Source organism: Sorex araneus, chromosome 4, assembly GCF_027595985.1.
Source record: "Sorex araneus isolate mSorAra2 chromosome 4, mSorAra2.pri, whole genome shotgun sequence".
Taxonomy (NCBI): domain Eukaryota; kingdom Metazoa; phylum Chordata; class Mammalia; order Eulipotyphla; family Soricidae; genus Sorex; species Sorex araneus.
The window spans coordinates 6,556,225-6,575,802 of record NC_073305.1 but is presented as its reverse complement, the minus strand read 5'-3'; the positions used below and the strand labels follow the sequence as shown (position 1 = coordinate 6,575,802).

Genomic DNA, 19,578 nt, shown 5'->3' with positions numbered 1-19,578 from the left:
AACTTTATTTTTCTGTTTTTTTTTTTTTTTTGCTTTTTGGGTCACACCCAGCAATGCACGGGGGTTACTCCTGGCTCATGCACTCAGGAATCACTCCTGGCAGTGCTCAGGGGACCATCTGGGATGCTGGGAATCGAATCCGGGTCGGCCGCGTGCAAGGCAAACGCCCTCCCCGCTGTACTATCGCTCCAGCCCCTCTGGGTTTGTTTTTGGGCTACACCTGGCGCTGCTCAGGGCTTACGCCTGGCTAGCCCTCAGGGATCACTCCCGGGGCCTCGGGGGACCATGTAAGAGGCCAGGGCTGAACCTGCGGTACTCTCGTTTTATTTTTTGGCTTTTTTGGGTCACACCCGGCGATGCTCAGGGGTCCATATGGGATGCCAGGGATCAGATCCGCTTGGGCCGTGTGCAAGGCAAATGCCCTCTCTGCTGTACTATCACTCCAGGCCCTGTACTATATCTCCAACTCCCAGAAATGAAACGTTAAAAAAAACAAACGTTTCTTTCTCAATCTCCAGCAGTCAAAATCATCCTCTGCCAACATTTTAGTGATCAATTCAAGCCAAAACACACGTCCTTCTTTCCCAAACGCAAACCCTACTTTTATCTAATAGCTTAAAGGCATTTGTTCATTTAATACAAGAATATGGGAACTGCTGAACTAGGTATGTGGGGGGAATTATCACATAAAAAGGTTTTTCAGGAGAAAATATACACATGTAGCACCTCATTAGGTGATTCTATTGCTGCTGTTGTGAAAAATCAGGATGACTTTAAGGCACCGAACAAGTGGCATTCAGCATCAATTACCAGCTTTAGTTAGAAAAACTCCACATGTCAACATCAGCATCAGCATCACTTTATTTATGTATTTTTGGCTTGGGGCCACCCCTGGCAGTACTCAAGGCTTAGTCCTAGCGCTGTGCTCAGGAGTCACTCCTGGTAGGGCTCGGGGGACTGTATGGGGTGCCGGGGATCGAACCTGGGCTGGTGGCATGCAAAGCAAGCGCCCTGCCAGTGGTTCGATGACTCTAGTCCCATCACCTCTAAAGCTGAAGAATTTGATGCATAGCAACAAGGACTAAGTAATCGGGATCCCGTCTATGTTCACAAGTTAACTGATAATTCCAAGGGTTGGTGAACGAGGCAACTGTTGTCGAGCCTTCAAGGAAAAGTTTTGCTTCAGGAAAGTCAACCCGCAGCAGGGGCCGCAGTAAGGGAGGCCATGGGGAAGCTATCTGAAGTTTCTACGCAGTGGTTAGCAAAGAATCATGAGGCACTGAGCTAACAGTAGCTACGGAAATGGAGAGGGAAAAATCAATGCAAAATACACGGGCGAGGCATATTTTCTTTCTGTTAACTGAGACTTTTTAACGTTCCTAGATTGGAAGTACATTCGTATTTTCCTTTTGTTCCAGATACTAAGTTTTCTTATTTTCCTTTTCTCCTTTTGAAAAGTGCCTAGGTATAAAAAAAACAAACAAACGTGATTTATAACTTATATTTAAAATACTTTTTATATATTTCAAGAATCTCAGACAGTGTATTGTTAAAAAGACTTGCTGTACTGCAGGTCCACTACAAACATGTACGCGAAGAAGTCACTACAGAGAAGTCGGGAAACACAAATGAACTTTGCCCACCCCTAAATCCACTCACAGGGCATCTGGGGCACACTTGGCATCAGCCGTCACCTTAACAAAACAGAGCTGATGCTCTACCCTCAAACAAAATTTAGGGACCAATGGGCCAAGCTTATGGCCGTACTATTCTACTATTCCTCATTAATAGTTCCATATATATATGTACATATATATGTTAAAAAAAAAGTTTCACTTTTTTAAAAAATATTTTAGTTTTCAACTTTATGCAAAAATTTCCAAGATAATGTTTATGAACATACATTTACAGATATTTATTCTCTGTGGCTGGGGGCTACTCTTGGCTCTGCACCCGGAGCCACAGGGGACCATGTGGGGTGCGGGGAATGAGGCCAGGTCGGCTGTGAGCAGGGCCCTCCCCGCAGCACCGTCTCTCCAGCCCCAAACACACCCAGCCGTGCTCAGAGGTTACTCCTGGCCGTGCCCGGGGGAAGCCTGGTTTCTCCAGTTAAACAGGCAAATTATTTGTACATAACACATCTATCTAATCTGCCAGTATTTTATTTATTTATTTATTTATTTATTTATTTATTTATTTATTTATTTATTTATTTATTGCTTTTTGGGTCACACCTGGCGATGCACAGGGGTTACTCCTGGCTCTGCACTCAGGAATTACTCCTGGCGGTGCTCAAGGGACCATATGGGATGCTGGGATTCGAACTCGGGTCGGCCGAGTGCAAGGCAAACGCCCTACCCGCTGTGCTATCGCTCCAGCCCCCTAATTTGCCAGTATTTTAATCTTAGTTTTTGGACCACGACTGGCCGTGCAAGGCGCAGGGACCAAAGAGGCCGGCTGTGTGTGAGACAGCGCTCACATGTGGGAATCTCTCGCTGGCCCTGTAACCAATTTTTCAAACTGGCTGGGGATGTGTGAGTGTGACTTTAAGAATACTCTGCTACACAGTGGTGGTCCTAGTGGGGTCATCTGACAGCCTATCGTGAGGGCTAATGGAATCAGTTCTCCCCAGGAAGCAAGATAACTGGTCACTGTCTCCCAACACATGTCAGCACGTTTGCTGAACTAACCAGCCCTCTTCCTTCTGCTCTGCTAATTAATTACACGAGCATATTTTCAAAGAGTGAACTATCTTTTATTTTCACAGGACGTTTTATTTCATTGTAATATACAATTCTTCATTTTCATTTTCTTTTTTTTTTTTCATTTTGGGTCACACTCTGCGATGCACAGGGGTCACTCCTGGCTCTACACTCAGGAATTACCCCTGGTGGTGTTCATGGGACCATATGAGATGCTGGGAATTGAACCCTGGTCGGCCATGTGTAAGGCAAACGCCCTACCCCTATTTTTCATTTTCTCATTTAAAATAAAGATTTTTATCATTAAAATATAACTGTAAAGAGGACCGTGCAATTTTTGGTGGAAGGAGAGGTATTAGTTTGATAAATTGACATAAAAATTTGGTGTCAATATAATATTCCCTCAAAAGTATGTTCAAGAAAAGTAAATTACGTAACTGTTTATCAGCTGAAATTGGTTGTTTTCCTTCTGCATATCCTAGGCTGTAGAAAAAACACTGCAAATAAATTCTGGTCCACACCCTACTTGTGCAGAACAATTAACCAATTAAATTTTTCTTGCTGTTTTGACTTTTGGGCCCTGCCTGCTGGTACCTGTGAACTAGGAGCACTGTGGGGCGGAGTCTGGGCTCCCTGCTGAAGGCCAACGCTGACGCCCACCCGCTTTCTCTAGCCCAAGTAGGAGTTTTTTAAAATTTTAGTTTATTTTTATAAAGTTGTTTACGATAAAGTCTTCCACTCAATATTACAATACCAACCCCACTACCATTATTACAAATACTCCCACGGCCCCCGTAGCCTGCCCCTAATTTATTCTGTATGGCTTTGTTATGAATCATCTGCTAAAAATGATCCGAAAAAGTTTCCATAGAGGAAAGTGTGTAAAGGCTGCTATATCTCACCCCGGAATCACTAAGTCCCAAGTAATATGTTAAATTCAGATTACAAATCTTTTTTTTGGGGGGGTCACCCCGGCAATGCACAGGGGGTTACTCCTGGTTCATGCACTCAGGAATTACTCCTGGCACTGCTCGGGGGACCATATGGGATGCTGGGAATCGAACCTGGGTCGGCCGTGTGCCAGGCAAATGCCCTCCCCGCTGTGCTATCGCTCCAGCCCCTCAGATTATAAATCGTAGTCCAATTGTCAACAGTGATATAACTCTCCTAAAAACCAAAACGGAATCACCTTCAGGTTGCTACAAAGTTTTTCACGACTGAGTTTCAGTTAGAAAAGTCTCAACATGCAACCCTTCACCATTGCACATGTCCGGTGACCAGTGTCGCAGTTCCCTCCCACTGCCCCCACCCCCAGCTGGCCTCTCTGGAAGGCACTTCCTCCCTCCCTCCCTCCCTCCCTCCCTCCCCCCTCCCATTTCCCTTTAGGCTCTGTGGGTTGCAGCCTGGCTACTGGAAGGGCATCATGCACACCCCAACACCTCCTTTCAGAACCCGGGTCTCGTCCAGAGGGATCGTTTCCCACTATCACTGTCCCAGCGGCCCCTTCTGTCCTAACTGCCTCCCCTCCTCCCTGAACCACAGCAAGCTTCCTACCACGGGCCAAACCTCCTGGTCCCCTTCCTACGGTCTGAGGATCATTCTCGTATTCTGTTTTTCATATCCCACAAATGAGTGCGATCATTCTGCCACTCTCCTTCTGACTGTTCACTCAGCACGATATACTCCATGGCTACCCCATAAGAAAATTTCATGACTTCATTTTTTCTTGACGGTTGCATAGTATTCCACTGTGTAGATGTACCACTGTTTCTTTATCCGCTCATCTGTTCTCAGGAACTTGAGTTGTTTCCAGATTCTGACTATTGTGAACAGTGCTGCAATGAATACAGAGTGCAGACGGCTTTTCTGCGATGTGATGTGTTTTGCGCCTCTGTGGTATATTCCCAGGAATGGGATTGCTGGTTCGTATGGAAGCTCAATTTCTAATCTTTTGAGGAATATCCATATTGTTTTCCCAAAAGCTGGGCCAGCAGTGAATGTATGCTTTTCTTCCCACATCTGCATCAGCACTGGCTGTTTTTTGTTTTGATGTGTGCTAGTCTCTGTGCCTGAGACAAGATCTCATTTTTATTGTGATTTGTAGTGCCCCAATTATTAACCATACTGCTCCACCTCACATTTCTTGCTATTTATATTAAAAAATTAAAGATTTTTTTTTTTTTTTGCTTTTTGGGTCACACCCAGCGATGCTCAGGGGTTACTCCTGGCTCTGCACTCAGGAATTACTCCTGGCGGTGCTTGGGGGACCATATGGGATGCCGGGGATCGAACCCGGGTCGGCCGCTTGCAAGGCAAACGCCCTACCCGCTGTGCTATCGCTCCGGCCCCAAAAATTTAAAAGATTTTTGTATTGAATCACTGAAATAGACCCTCTCAAAGCTGCTCACGATGAGGCTTCAGTCATGCCGAGTCCGAACACCCAGGCCTCCACCAGTGAGCGTTTCCCAGCACAGTGTCCCCAGTCTCCTTCCCATCGGCCCCACCCCCAGCCTGCCTCCACGACAGGCGCTGTTCTTCTCTCTCTCCTGGGCGTTGTGACTCGCAATACAGATACTAGAAGGCTGTCAACCACTGCACATTTCCTGCTTCTTTACCGTAAGTCTGAGGGTCTTGTCTCAGGATACTCAACTCTGTTCCACTGATTGGCGGGTCTGTCTTTACCCTATTTGTTGTTTTTGGGCTACACCCAGCAGTATCCAGGGGTGTAGCATCCAGCTGGTTCTGACTCAGAAACTCCCCTTGGCAGTGCTTGCGGTGCTAGGGATGATGGGACGAACCGGGGTTGGCTGCACACACAGCAAGAGCCTCGCCCACCCCGGCCTCCGTCCTTCCTGACACCCCACTGCTGAGCCACTGCTCTGGACGACAGTTTGCAGCGAGGGAAAGTGATGCCTCCCGTCTTCTTCTTCCCAAGAATTGGGGGGAGGGGGGAGTTATTGTTTCATGTGAATTTCAGGAGTGTCTAATGTCTTTCTTTGAAAACTGTCACGGGTATCCTTAGAGGGGCTTCCCTGAAGCTGTGCAATGCTCTGGGGGGGTACTGTCGTTTTAAAGATGTGAAATGCTAACGAGCGGGGTGTGTTTCCACTCCCGGAGCACAGTTTTTGAAGCAGTGTTTTGTAGTGGTCTCGCACAGGTCCTTCCCCTCTTCCATGAAGCTGATTCTGAGGTGTGTGGTTTTCTGAGGCACAACTTTTTTTTTTTTAATTTTAAATTTTTTATTGAGTCACCATGTGGAAAGTTACAAAGTTTTCAGGTTTAAATCTCAGTTATACAATGCTCGAATACCCATCCCTTCACCAGTGCACATATTCCACCACCAAGAATCCCAGTATAGCTCCACCCCGCACCCCCACACCCCTAAACCCCCACGCCCCTAGCCCCCCCACCCTTAGCCCCCCCCCCGCCTGTGTAACTAATAAATTTCACTTTACTTTCACTTTGATTGCATTCAATATTTCAACAAAACTCACTATTATTGTTTGGAGAGTCTCTCCCCTAAAGCCAGACCTGCTGAAAAGGAAGCATTAGATAATTTGTTTTCCATTGCTGAGATGAAGAGGTATGAGGTCGAGTGACCACACATAGCAGCCTCTCACTTTCAGGTTTCTGTATTTTAGTATTTTAGTAGCTAAGTCCAGAGAGATATCTGTCAGAAGTTTCTGAGGCACAACTTTGAGATTATTTTTCAGTCTCTTTCTTCTCTTGGTGTGTCAGAGAGCAACGGGCTCTGGCATATTAATTTTGTAGCCTGCACGTTGCTAAATAAACCTTGTTTCTAACAGTATCAAGTCATCTGCAAACAGTGAGAGCCCGGCCTCTTCGTTTCCTCTCTCACGCTGTCCAGATCCTTCTCTGGCCAGGGCAGGGACCCCCTGAGCCATTCTGAACAGGAGTGGAGGGCGCATCTGCGCCTGACCTGAGGGGGAGGCTTTCAACTGGCCCTCGCCGACTAGGTTTGCTGTGGGCTTGTGGGAAGTGGCTTAGACTACACTGAGGAAAGGTCCTTCGATTTCCATTTTATTGACAGTTTTTATCATGAATGGGTGCTGCATCTCGTCAAATACTTCCTCTGCTTATACTGGTTTTGTTTTCTCATTGGTAGGGTGTAGTATGTAGACTGATCTGCACATGTTAAACCCTTTTGCATCCCTGGCATGAATCCTACATGACCAGAATCCTACGTGTCTACTGTAATATCTCCCCTTTCATTTCCGATGAATCGTTGGATTCTCTTTGCCAGTGATTTGATGAGGAGCCTTGTATTAGCCTATGTCTCTTTTTCTGTGGTATCTCTGTTTTTGCTATCAGGGTGATGTTTGCTTCATTCATAGTGTTTCTGTTTCTTTAATTTCCTGGAAGAGGTTGAAGAGTTTTGGCAGTAGGTCCTCTTTAAAGGTTTGGAAGAATTCACTAGTGAATCCATTTGGGCTGGGACTCTGTTTTTTTTGGAAGACCTCTGACTTCCATTTCAATTTCCTTGCTAGTGACAGGTTTGTTCAGGTATTCCATACCAACCTGGTTCAGCACTGGCGTATTATAAAAGTCCAAGAATTTATCCATTTCTTCTAGCATGAATATTTTTCTGGCATGAAGATTCTCAAAGCCATCTCTGATGGTGACCTGAATTTCTCTGGTGTCTGCTGTAATATCCCTCCTTTCATTTCTGATTTGGTTTTTCAGGCCCCCCCCCACCCCATTTTTCTAATCTAGTGGTTTATCAATCATGTTTACTGAACCTGATACTCTTATTATAAATTCTTTCTCTCAATATGTCAGTACAATAGTAATTCAAAGACAATGTAAAGGAACATTGTTTATACAAACGTTTTCTAAAAATATTTTAATTTGCCTACAACTTGTATTGGCAAAGATCTAGTTCTATCACCTATAAACGTCTAGTGGTTTCGAGGCCAGACCCCGCAGTGCTCAGGTCTTCCTGCTGGCCCCGCGGACAGGGGATGCTACTTACTGGGAATCAAACTTTAATACATGCAAGAAGGGCCTAACTTTTCGGTTCTGTTTTTAGTTCACACCCCGCAGTGCTCAGAACTTCCTCCTGGCCCTGCACCCAGGAATCACTCCTGGTGTGGAGGAGGAGACATACGGGATGCCGGGGATTGAACCTGGGTCAGCTGCGTGTAAGGCAAGTGCCCTCCCCGCTGTATTATCATCACAGCTTCAGACCTACCACTTTTTCACCACTCACGGAAAACTTGCAAAATAATTTATCCTCCGCTACCTTTTATTTTGCCCACTGCCTTCTGTTTCACATATACATCATTTTTGTGTCAGTGACCACTGAGCTATGTCCCTGGCCCTGATAAATATTTTCTCAGGCTAACTCTGAAGCCCCTTAGTCGAATCTTGGAAACAAACTCGCTTCCCCAAGGACGGCTGGCGCCGCCAGTGTCCAGCAGCCTTCCGCTGTCATCATCGCTGCCGCACGGACAAGTTCAGTCCGGTCGGTAGATTACAGCCGATATCCCCACCCTTCACCCCGAAACCCTCTTCTGATGCTCTCTGAGGCCAGAGAGAGAGAGGGGAGAGAGTGTATTTATTGTTCCTACTAAGGAATATGGAACTTCCTTTCATTTCCTCAGTAATGGCTTCTGCTTCTGCGTCACTAAGCAGCAGACTGGAGCCAAGCATTCCAGAGATGCCCCCAATCAAGTGCTCTCTGTGACCCCAGAGCAAGAACTCAAAAAGAAGTTGGATTAAAAAAACAGTTCATTTTCTTAATAGTTAAATACTATTAATTTTAACCCACACAGCTAGCAGTTATGCCTCACAGTGACTGAGTCTCGCAGCCCCTCAGTGAGGCTCTCCCAGGACAGACACCGACCAGGCCCTGCCCCTGTGTCAGGACAGGACAATTCGGCACAACTCGGGCTGATGGAAACTGGCGAATGCTTTGCTTATTCTCTGTCCAGCTAACTCCGTGGTGGTGACCTTGGGGGTGTGGTGGTGGTTAGTATTGGGGTTTCACACTCGCTTTGTCACATTTACACTTGGGACCAGGTCAAGGTCCTGTACGCAAAGCAGGGGCTTGACCACTGAACTATGTCACCGGACACTGTAACTCAGAACCTTCAATGTAGTTGAATTCTCTTTCATTGGTCTTTGGGCTACACCCAGTGGTGCTCAGGGCTTATTCCTGGCTCTGTGCTCAGTAATCACTCCTGGCAGTGCTCTGGGACCACATGGGATGCTGGGGACTGAACCTGGGTCAGCCATGTGCAAGGCAAACGTCCTACCAGTTGTGCTCTTGCTCCGGCCCTGTAGCTGAATCATTTCTGCAAATGGCTCACAAATCATCTTTAATTAACAGCATTAAGTACAGAACGAAAAAGAATTCTTTTTTGTTTTCTTTTTTTGCTTTTTGTGTCACACCCGGCGATGCACAGGGGTTACTCCTGGCTCATGTACTCAGGAATGACTCCTAGCGGTGCTTCGGGGACCATAGGAGATGCTGGGAATTGAACCTGGGTCGGCCGCGAGCAAGGCAAACGCCCTCCCCGCTGTGCTATCACTCCAGCCCCAAGAGAAGAATTTCTATCTTGGGATTTGATACTCTGAGCAAACAAACAGTTTACAACCAGAACTGATTTTTTTTTTTTTTTTTTTTGCGTGGGGGATGGTTTGGAATGCACCCAGCAATGCTCAGGAATCACTCCTAGTGGGGGCTTGGGGACCCATATGGGATCAAACCCAGGTCACCTGCACGTGAGGCGAGAGCCCGAGCCAGCCAGTATCGCTATGTTGATCCAGAGGGGGCCGAGACTGTAGCCACGGGCCCACCGCCCCAGTCAGGGAAGGCAGACCTGTTCTTCAGGGTCAGCTCACTCCGCCTCCACTACAATCATCACCAATCTGTTGCTTTGTTTGGCTTTGTGGTGCCCAGGGACGTCTCCTGGCAGGGCTCCGGGGACCAGGGCTGGAACTCGGGCTGGCACCCTGGTTGGCTGCACGGGAAGCCAGAGCCTTAACCCCTGCGCTGCTGCCGGCTTCGTGCCCCACTTTCTAGAATGAAGTCTCCTTGGTTTTCCGCGTCGACACAAAGCACTGCCCCCGACTGCTACTGACGCCAGCAGGACACCAAGCTGCCCGTGCGAGTCCTTCAGGGCAAGGCTCGTCTGTGGAACACTTCCCACTGCTTCCTTCAGAGCAGAAGCAGCTCGACAAAAGCTGGTGGCTAACAATTCTAATTTCATTCCAATCAGGGCAGGTAGTAACAAAAACGCTTCCCTGGCCAGTCTTTGCTTGTCAGGACATGACTGCTACACAACCCGCTTTTCCTGAACACCAGTACAGGCGCGCGCACACACAAATGCTTGCTCTCTCTCTCTCTCCCACATACACACACACCCACGCACACCCATGCATCCACAGCCTCCGCCCAGGATTTGTGTACAAATCTGAGAAAAGATTTCCTGAGCTCCAGTACACATACATAGCACATGCACACATCCCTCCACTCATGATTCAGATACATATTTCAGACAAGATCTCCCAAACGCAAATACACACACATCACAAGTGAAAATGCTCCTTTATGTATATATTTGAGACACGATTTCAGTGAAGTTAACCAGAGATAAAAAAAAAAAACCCAAGTAAATCACATGAATCTCCCCTTTCTCCAAATACAGGATCATAAAGAACTTATATTCTGGGGGGAAGGGCCAGACCCACGGTTGCCTGGATGTTATTTCTGACTGTGCTGAGGCATGAGCCCTGGCGGTGTTGAAAGGTCATAGGTGGTGCCGAAGATTCGAACCCAGGTCCCCTGCGCGCAGTGCCCCACAGTGTAAGATCTCTCCAGCTCACTTACAGAGAACTTCTATAAGCCAGAGAGCATCAGCGGAAACCTATTTATTCAGGAATGTCTCCACGTGAGTTACGCCGGAGACACACGGCTAAGCCCCAGAGAGCTCACTGCAATCCCAACCTTCTTCAGGGCCACCGGGAAAACCCAGGGGCCAGGAAATGCTGGATGACCCTCTTGCCTAAAACCCCGCAGGACTCCGGGCTGGACTGGAGCCCGCGCTTCTGGAAATGACGCGGCACTGACCGCGCAGGCTGGAGGAGAGCGACGGCCTGAACCACACACGACCGTTTCGCATCTGACCGCTCATCCTTCACCCAAACTCCCCCCGCCAGGCGCCTGCGGGTTCCGTTCCTTCCTGCATCCTCACGGCCCATCTCCTCACCAGCTGGCCCTGTTCCCTCACCAGTAGGACAAGGATTTCCTCAACTTACTACTTAAAATGCATCTAACCTTTGAATAACCATTTCTGCTGTTATCTGTACACTGTCTAGTTCCTCCTTTGTCGTCCTGGAAAACTGATCCCTGACTTGAGATCTCTCTCTTCCTCTGTAAAGACAGACGTAAAGTAACTATTTAGAGAACAAGGCTATTTATTCACTTTTTGTACTAGATTTTTACAGTAATCATGCTGAACAATTTACGGAGGCCCGGAACGATCATTGCTAATGTGATCGGCAAAGCTTCACGCACGTACCTGCACTGTCTTTGCAGATGCTCGAGGAGCCACTCTCGTTACTTTGGTATAGGTGCTGGGTTCTAGTCTCCGGGGGTACAGGTGATGTCTGCGTCATACCTTCTTCTAAGGCTTGCTTGATCCAGCGCTGTAACGGGGAGAGAATCAGGGAATGATTAGTAATCGTTTACAACTACACTTTTTAACAAGTATTTTACTATTCCTCTCCTAAATGCATTAACTAAGTCATTCCAGGGTATTAGGCGGCTAGAGAGGCGACGGAACCTTCATTCCGTTGATTGCACTGTCAAGGACTTTTTGGTGGGTGTTTCGGCAGATTCTTCTACCAGAAAAAACTAAGAAAATGCAGATTCCAAGCAAAAATCAAAACCGACAACAAAAAATGATTCCAATGTAACTTTCATAAAGCTTAGAGTGATGTGTCGCCAAGGAGGTAAAACACTCGGAGAGCAAAGCAAGGACATACAGCAGGCAGGCGGGCGGGCGGGGAGCGGGCCGGGGACGCTCGGGCTGGAGTCTTGGACTGGGTGAGAATGAACAGTTCTCTCCAGGTGGGACAGACTCTGAGCTGTCTCCTCTCTAGCACCTGGGTCAACTATGCACGAAGAACACGAATCAGCACAGTGACTCCTGCTGAGGCACAAACTCCTGATAGCCAAAACGCTGCATTTTGTGTGAGGAGGATGAGAAGCAGCTTCCCGCGAGAAACGAGCTCGCACAGATGGGGACGCGGCTGTGTTCGGGGCAGAGCAAGCCTCAGTGACTCCGGCCTGAGAAGGGGCTAGAGGGCTCGCACGCACAGCGGTGTCTTCCCCTCCCAACACAATACAGACGGAAGGTTTTTGGGGGGCTGTTTTGTTTTGGGGCCACCCACACCAGGCAGAGCTCAGGGCTCACTCCCGGCTCTGTGCTCACAGAGAGACTAAGTTTTGCTAAACACCAAGCTCAGAGTCAGAATCCTCCCCAGAACACAACAGCAAGGAGCCCTGTAACCTTCCCTTGGTTCTTTAGAGAACCAGTAACAGACGCAATATTCTGCACCAAAGAAAGTTAGGAAACGAGCACAGTGTCACGGCACGCCAGTCACCTGGACATGAGTTAATACTGGACCCTTAGATGAAGTGGAACACAGGAGGGTCCCGTCGCCCCGTGCAGAGGCAAGCCCAGACCGCGGATGGGCTCGAGCACACAGCACAGCGAGCACGTCGCTGGTGGAGACTCCGAAGAGGAGTCTGGTCGCCTGGATACAGAGCTCCGGGGACAGGCGAGGAGGGCGAAGGCCGAGAGCCGGTGACGCACGCCGGAGTTACTCGGCCCCCTCCCGAGCAGGCAGGCGGCCTCAGGTGGGGTCACTGTCTCTGGCCCAAGAGAAGTTCACGTGCCGTGGTCAGGTCCCGAGCAGACGTGCTGTGACGTACATGGACGTGACAACAATGACAGAGGAAAGTGGACGTGGCCAGGGCACTCGGGGCGAGGCTGGCCGGTCCACACGAGCCAAGCCACCCGCCGAGACGGCCGGGGCCGAGAAGAACACGAGCGCCTGCTAGGTCTAAGTCTCCATCATCTCTATGAATAATTAACTTTAGAGCCCCTCATAGTTCCAGAACCATCCTGGGCCCTGGAGTTCTTTACGCAACAATATTCCAGCATCACAAAGTCTTTCCTCCTTCTGAAGCTCTGTATTATGGTTTTAAGAAACTTTAAATTTTTAATTCTCTCTCCAGAGATGAAGAGAGAGAAAGGCTTTAAAAGGATCTGTTGCGGGCTGGAGTGCCGTCCAGTGGGCTGGGCTTGCCTTGCTCAAAGCCATCCCGGGTTTGATCCTCAACCCCACACGCGGTCCCCGGACACCCTCAGGAGTAACCCCCGAGCATCGCAGGGTGAGGCCAGAAAGTCACTGGTCTGGACAGAGAGCAAAGCCGTATTCGCGACGTGGAGAGGAAAGATCTGGCCGTGCCTCTTCCTGGCTGAGCCCGGCCTAACTCCGGGCAGCTCGCTGGACGCTTGCCAAGCCGAGAGAGAGGGTCACGTGAGGAAAATGTCCAGACGGCAGGAGGCACGGATGCCCAGCGAGGGCCGTGAAGGGCTGGCCCTCACCCTTGCCTCGGGCCAGCGGGGTTTCTTCTGCAGGAGGGTTTGACTGAGTTTCTAAGAAATCCTGGAGATCAAACAGCCCACAAACATGACCACAAGGATGAGCTGAGCTGGGAGCAGGGCAGACCCCTCTGGAATGGCCATTCTGGGCAGTGCTGACACAGTGCTGACACAGGGCCCAGAGCACGCTGTGTAAGAACTACCATTCAGTGTCCTACAGAAATGCCGGGGGCATCAAGAAACGTTTTCTCCAAGACTTGGAGCCTCTGGTTGCAAACACACATATAAACCCAGACACTTGTCTCAGGAGGCACTGTCCCCTTTAACCGGAATAGGACAGCAGGCCCGTTAGTGAAAACACACCACCCAAACTAGCACCACAGAAGGAGCTTTTTCCTCTCCAGTCTATTATTTTGGGGGGCTTTGTCTTCTGGGCCACACCTGTGGGTGCAAGAGCTCACTCCTGGCTCTGAGCTCAGGGGTGCAGTGTGGAATGCAAACATCCTTCCGCTTGCACTATTTCTCCACACCCTTGCCCATCTATTTAATCTAGGACCTTCCTCTGGTTCCCCCCCCACCCCGAGATGCACTACAAGTCTGCTTAATCGGGAAATGTTCTTACGTCCCTGTACTTGAATCCTTTCTGACCAGTCGGAAAATAACTCTACTCCATTCTCTCCCAGGATCAAGCTGATTCCAATCTCTAGATGAAAAAAATCCAACTTCACTAATTATGCCATATAAAAGCTATCTTTTTATAAGGCATATAATGACATGTTAATAAGTACAAAGCCGTGACTTAAAATAATTCACATCTAAAATAATCTTAAAAGACCCAATATAAGCCAGAATTTTGCTATTATCATTCAGCATACGCAGCCTGAATTCTTCTAACCCTCCTATGACACCACGGTAAGACGCCTGCGCAAAGCCCACCCCTGACAAGGCCGCTCACGGGACAGAGCAGGGGTGAACCATGTGGGGCGTCCACTCACAAGGGGGAAAGGTCAGCGCAGTCACGAGACCTCCACTGCAAACCGCACGCGCCTCTAAGATGAACTTTCCATCACTAGATTTCTACACAACTGAAAAAACCCCTCATTTTTAAATTTCACGGGGCTGCTGGGAAAAGCAATATACAGAGATCAGAACTGGGCTCCGGATGACCCAGATGGCTTCACCACAACAGGCTGTAGCACGGTCGCACTGTCGTCCCATTTTTCATGGATTTGCTCAAGTGGGCACCAGTAACGTCTCCATTGGGAGACTTGTTTTTTGGAGGAATCAAACCCGTATCTGCTGCGTGCAAGGCAAATGCCCTACCCGCTGTCTAGGCATCTACAACTCAAGATTCACCATTCACCTCTAGCATTTTCCCACCCACCCTGAGGGTCAGTAAAAGGCTCGACACTAAATGGCTTGATGGGCTGTTTCACTGGACGTTCTTAGAAGTCCAACACTATGTCCAGACAAAGGCAGAAGAAAAGGAAAACATCTCACAGATACATATTTTGAGTCAACTGAACATACCTTACTCTGAAAAACATATTTCCAAAGGTCAGCACTCATCCATCCATCCATCCATCCATCCATCCATCCATCCATCCGCGAGGAATACTCAGTAGCTTGCCATGCTCTAGCACAGTGGGTAGGGCGTGTGCTTTGCAAGTGACTGACCTGGGTTCGATTCCTCCGTCCCTCTTGGAGAGCCCGGCAAACTACCGAGAGTATCCCGCCCGCACGGCAGAGCCTGGGAAGCTCCCCGTGGCGTATTCGATATGCCAAACACAGTCACAACAAGTCTCACAATGGAGACGTTACTGGTGCCCGCCGAGCAAACTGATGAGCAAGGGGGCGACAGTGCTACAGTGCTATTTCTGGGCCATACGAAGAAGCGCCCAGGGGACCAAGTGAGGTGCCAGGAATCAGCCCAGGCTGGCAACGTGGAAGGCAAGTGCTTGACCTGCTGTGCTTTCTCCCCAGCTCCTATGATTGCTCCTTTTTTTCCCCTGGCCACATCCAGCAGCGCTCAGGCATACTCCTCTCTCCACACTCAGGGATCATTTCTGGGGAGCTGGGGGAACCCTATGGGGTGCCAGAGTTTGAAACCGGGTTTGCGGTGTGCACGGCAATCCCTACCCACCGCACTATCTCCGAGGCCCCCAGGAGTAGCTGCTTTTACTGACAGACTAAGCCGAGCTCTGCGTGCCGGAGTTCACGCGCTCTGCAGCGGTTACGGCGTGAGGAGAGGGGACGCGACCGCGCAGCAGTTTCCCTCCTGCCCAGACGTCCAGGTCCCAAGAGATAAAGGGGTTGGTGTAAGAAAACATCCTCAGAGACCCCGCCCCCCTTCAATCACCGGAGCAGACTGGGAGCCCTCTCTCCTGGCACGTGCCTCTGAAGTGATGGGCCACGGCATCACCTACGAGTCCTCTGGGAAGATCTCAAGGTCGCTTTTCTCTGAGTTCAGAATTTCACCCAAATAAACCAACAGTGATTCCTATCCACAGAAACAAGCAGTCGAGACTCTGTCTTTGGCGCTCGGGTCCCCTGCGGCCCACGAGCTCTCGTGCCCTGCCCCCCTCCCTCTGGGAAAGACCTGCTCCCCGGGGACAGAGCGAAGCTGCGAGAGTGGAAGAGGCCCCGAGGCCTGCCCGAAGCTGCAGGTGGTCGCAGCCAACACTCTCCGGGCAGCGCCCTCGGCAGAGGCCGGCACTGAGCGAGGCAGCCCAGGGCCAGGTCTGAGGATAAGAGGAAAGGCACAGACTCGACCCCAAAGGAAGACCCAAGGAAGGGGTGCCCTATGCTTCTAGAAACGCACAAACAACCACCGATCTGCGGGAATGAGCTAGCCCCAGGAGACGCCTTTGGAAAATCGTCAGGGCTCCAGGGAATAAGAGAGTGCGTTCCAAAAATAAACAGCTATGAACAACTACTGCCACTATCGCCCAAGCAGCCCGTATCTCGAGAGAGGCAGCGAGGGACGGAGCCTTAGAGGAGGTCCTGCGGTCTGAACGGAACAGCAGTCCAACTGGTTCATTCCAAGGGACAGAAATGATGTCACTGCAACAGGACTTTCGCTCTGCGCTCAATCCTCTGCAGACAGGGACGAGGTGAAGTCAAACACTGGCTCCATTTTCTTTAGGTGCTCCGAGCAGAAGCTTTCAATGGCCGCTCCAAAGCCCCCCATTCTAGTGTGCCCGGGGTCCAATCTCAGCGAGACCTTCCCAAACGGACTTACTATCCAACACCATGAGAGCACTCAGAAGAGAGTCCTCCTTGTGTCACGCAGACTCACTCAGCAGTCCTGAAATTTCTCAGAGACAACAGTGACTGCCTGAGCACCAGACACCTGGTCTCTGTCCCACCTCAGCCCACCTGCAGTCTCCTGGCTGGACAACAAACTCTTTAGGACTCTGGTGGGCAGAGTGAGGCGACCGAGAAAACCGTCAGCTGTGCCCGGCCACAGGCACTTCGGTTCGGAACAAGGCAGACGGCACCGGGCAGGGGAGCGCGGCGGCGGGACGTACCTTCTTACAGGAGCTGAAGGCGCCGTCGGGCAGGAGCGGCCTGCGCCGCCTCTCGGGGATGAAGGGGGAGCCGAAGCGGATGTAGTGTTTGGGGGTGGTGCAAATGAGGGGGGAATGGATCAGGCCCGGCAGCATGTTCAGAGTCGTGGCCAGGACAGTCGGGTCCGTGGTGATGCGCAGGGGACACTCCACGGGGCACTCCTGCTTCTCCGCTTTGTCGTTCAGCCACTCGGTCACCAGGTACTAGGGCGGGAGGAGACCGGAGTCAGTGCTGCGGCCGTGCGGGCAAGAACGCGGGCACCGTCCTCCCGCCTTCTCCGCTGTCCCCGAGACGGGGCGGCTCCGGGCCCTGCCAAGCTCCTGGCCGGGGTCCGAGCCCCGCCCACCGGGCCGCGGGAGGTGTGCCGTGGGCCGTCACGCACCTTTTTGGTTTTGGGGTATTTAGCGGCGGTGCGGTTGACGTGGGCCCCAGTGACCGACGCCAGGGCCGGGTCCACGCCCGCGGCCTGCCGGCTCTCCCCCGCGCTGTCCGTGCTCCCGGGCTCGGCGGGGGCGGCCGAGCAGTGCGCCCCGCCCTCCTCCAGGGCCGCCTGCGCCGCCTCCGCCTGCTGCGCGCTGGCCTGCCGCTGGCGCTTCAGCCTCTGGGCCGAGCTGGCCCGGTGCCGCGAGATGCGGCTCTTGGGCCGGGGTCTGGACGGCTTCGCTGGGGGGGGCCTGGGGACAGGCTTCTCCACGGCGGCCTCCTGGAACGAGAGAGGAAGGCTCAGCAGGCCGGAGTCCAGCCCGTCTCTTCATTTCACGAATCCAGAATGTTAAGCAGTAAAAAAGCAAGCATTTAGAAATCTTATTTTATTGCATTTAGAAATTTTATTTTCTTTTTTGCATTTAGGAATTTTAAATGATTCTTATTAAAAAAAATAGACACTGAAATCAGCTAATGTGGCTGCAGGTAGATGCTTGAGTTATTTTTTTTCTAGGATGTACTCATGAAATAGCCAACAAAGAGGGGAGGCTAACGCGAGGGTGCTCAGCAAGGCTAACAACACTTCCCCGGTGAGCTGGCGGGGAGCCCGCGGCTAGAGAGGACAGGAGCACATCCGGGGTGCGAGGAGCCGGGCGGAATGAGTTTCAGCAGCTCACCGCCAAAACATACCTGGCACTAACAGGCCAAGGAAGGATTTTTTTAGTGCTTTTGTGGGGGGCTACACAGGGTGGGGACCCTAGGATCACTCCTGGCGGGCTTGGGAGACCTTATGGGGTGCAAGGATCAAATCCAGGGCAGCCACGTGCCGGGCAAACGCCCCACCCGGTGAACTCTCACCCTGGCCCCTGGATGTTTTTTTTTTTTTTTTTTTTGCGTCACACCCAGTGATGCACAGGGGTTACTCCTGGTTCTACACTCAGGAATTACTCCTGGCGGTGCTCAGGGGACCATATGGGATGCTGGGATTCGAACCCGGTTCAGCCGCGAGCAAGGCAAACGCCCCTACCCGCTGTGCTATCGCTCCAGCCCCCCCGGATATTTTTTTCTGATATTCAGACCATTTCCTGCAGCCCACACATCCCCTCAACAAGCCTGATCTCTCAGAGACCCCGCCGGAGACAGCAGGAGGGAAACCAAACACGTCAGCTTCACCCCCAAACACAGGTAAGCAAGGCGGGAAGCCCCCTTCGCCCTCGTACCCCTGCTTGGGAAGACCGCCGGGTGTTCACGCCCACACTCTGGGGGGTGCTCGGGACGGGGACGCTGGGGACAGGGTTGCTGGCTTCCGCGTCGGGGGCCTCTGCCTTCGGCTCTTCTCCTGCAGGCGTCTCCGAGGTGCTGGTGGGGACCTCGACGTCGGAGCTGCTTTGTTCCAAGGGCTGATCCCGCCGTTTCTTCCTTTTCTCCAGGGTCTCAAAAGCATGCATGATGGCCTCGACCTTCCTGTCTTCCCGGGTCTGAGAGAGAGCACCGGCATCAGCACAAAGTCGCAAGGAGGTGGCGCAGGGCGGGACGGATTTTAGAAACATTGCTAACGGAAATCTGGACTTTGGAGACCATTCAGATGACGCATGCATCTTATGAAAACAGGAAACCAAAAGCATTTCCCTGGCACCCCCCATGAGCACTGCCAGAAGAGAACCCTGAGCGCAGCGTCACAGTGCTCCCTGAGCACTGCTGGGCACCACCCCACCAAAAAAGGTAAAAGAGAACCCAAAAGGCAGGTTAGGTCAAAACTGAACTTTTTGAACCTTTCCTTCTGGGGGGCGTCCCACTCAGCCCGGGGGTTCCTCCTGGCGCAGTGCTCGGGGGTCAGCCCGGGACTTCTACCTACAGCCCCAGTACCTTGGGGGAGAGCGTTGGCCTTGCACACAGCAGACCTGGGCTCAATTCCGAGCACCCCTCTGGGAGTGACCCCTGAGCACAGAGCCAGGAGTCAGCCCTGAGCACCCCCGGGTATGCCCCTTCCCCCGAGCCTCCAGCCTTTGCGGTCTCTGGGCCCGGGATGCTCTAATACGTAAGCACAGTCCCTGGGCTCGCTGCGGCCGTGGCCTCCATCGGCGGCCCGAGGCCTTTCTCCACAGCTCTCCGCGCGTCCATTTCCACTCCCGAGAAGCCTGTGTTCTCCAACTCTCTCCCCTCACAGCTTTATTTTCAGAATTTATTTTTATTAAGGACTGGAGCGATAGCACAGCGGGTAGGGTGTTTGCCTCGCACACGGC

The 19,578-nt window shown here is 51.1% G+C and overlaps 1 protein-coding gene across 14 annotated transcripts in view; it reads right to left on the bottom strand.

The window, feature by feature from the left end:
* Nucleotides 1-19,578, bottom strand: part of SETD5 (SET domain containing 5) — an 83,667-nt gene that overhangs the window by 8,973 nt on the left and 55,116 nt on the right. For all 14 annotated transcript variants that reach the window (XM_055134790.1, XM_055134794.1, XM_055134792.1 and 11 more), the window contains 4 exons: nt 18,556-18,813; nt 17,295-17,615; nt 16,873-17,115; nt 11,249-11,375 (listed from right to left, as the gene is read on the bottom strand). In XM_055134790.1, the coding sequence (XP_054990765.1) occupies nt 11,249-11,375; nt 16,873-17,115; nt 17,295-17,615; nt 18,556-18,813 (949 nt within the window). The remainder of the gene's footprint in view (nt 1-11,248; nt 11,376-16,872; nt 17,116-17,294; nt 17,616-18,555; nt 18,814-19,578) is intronic.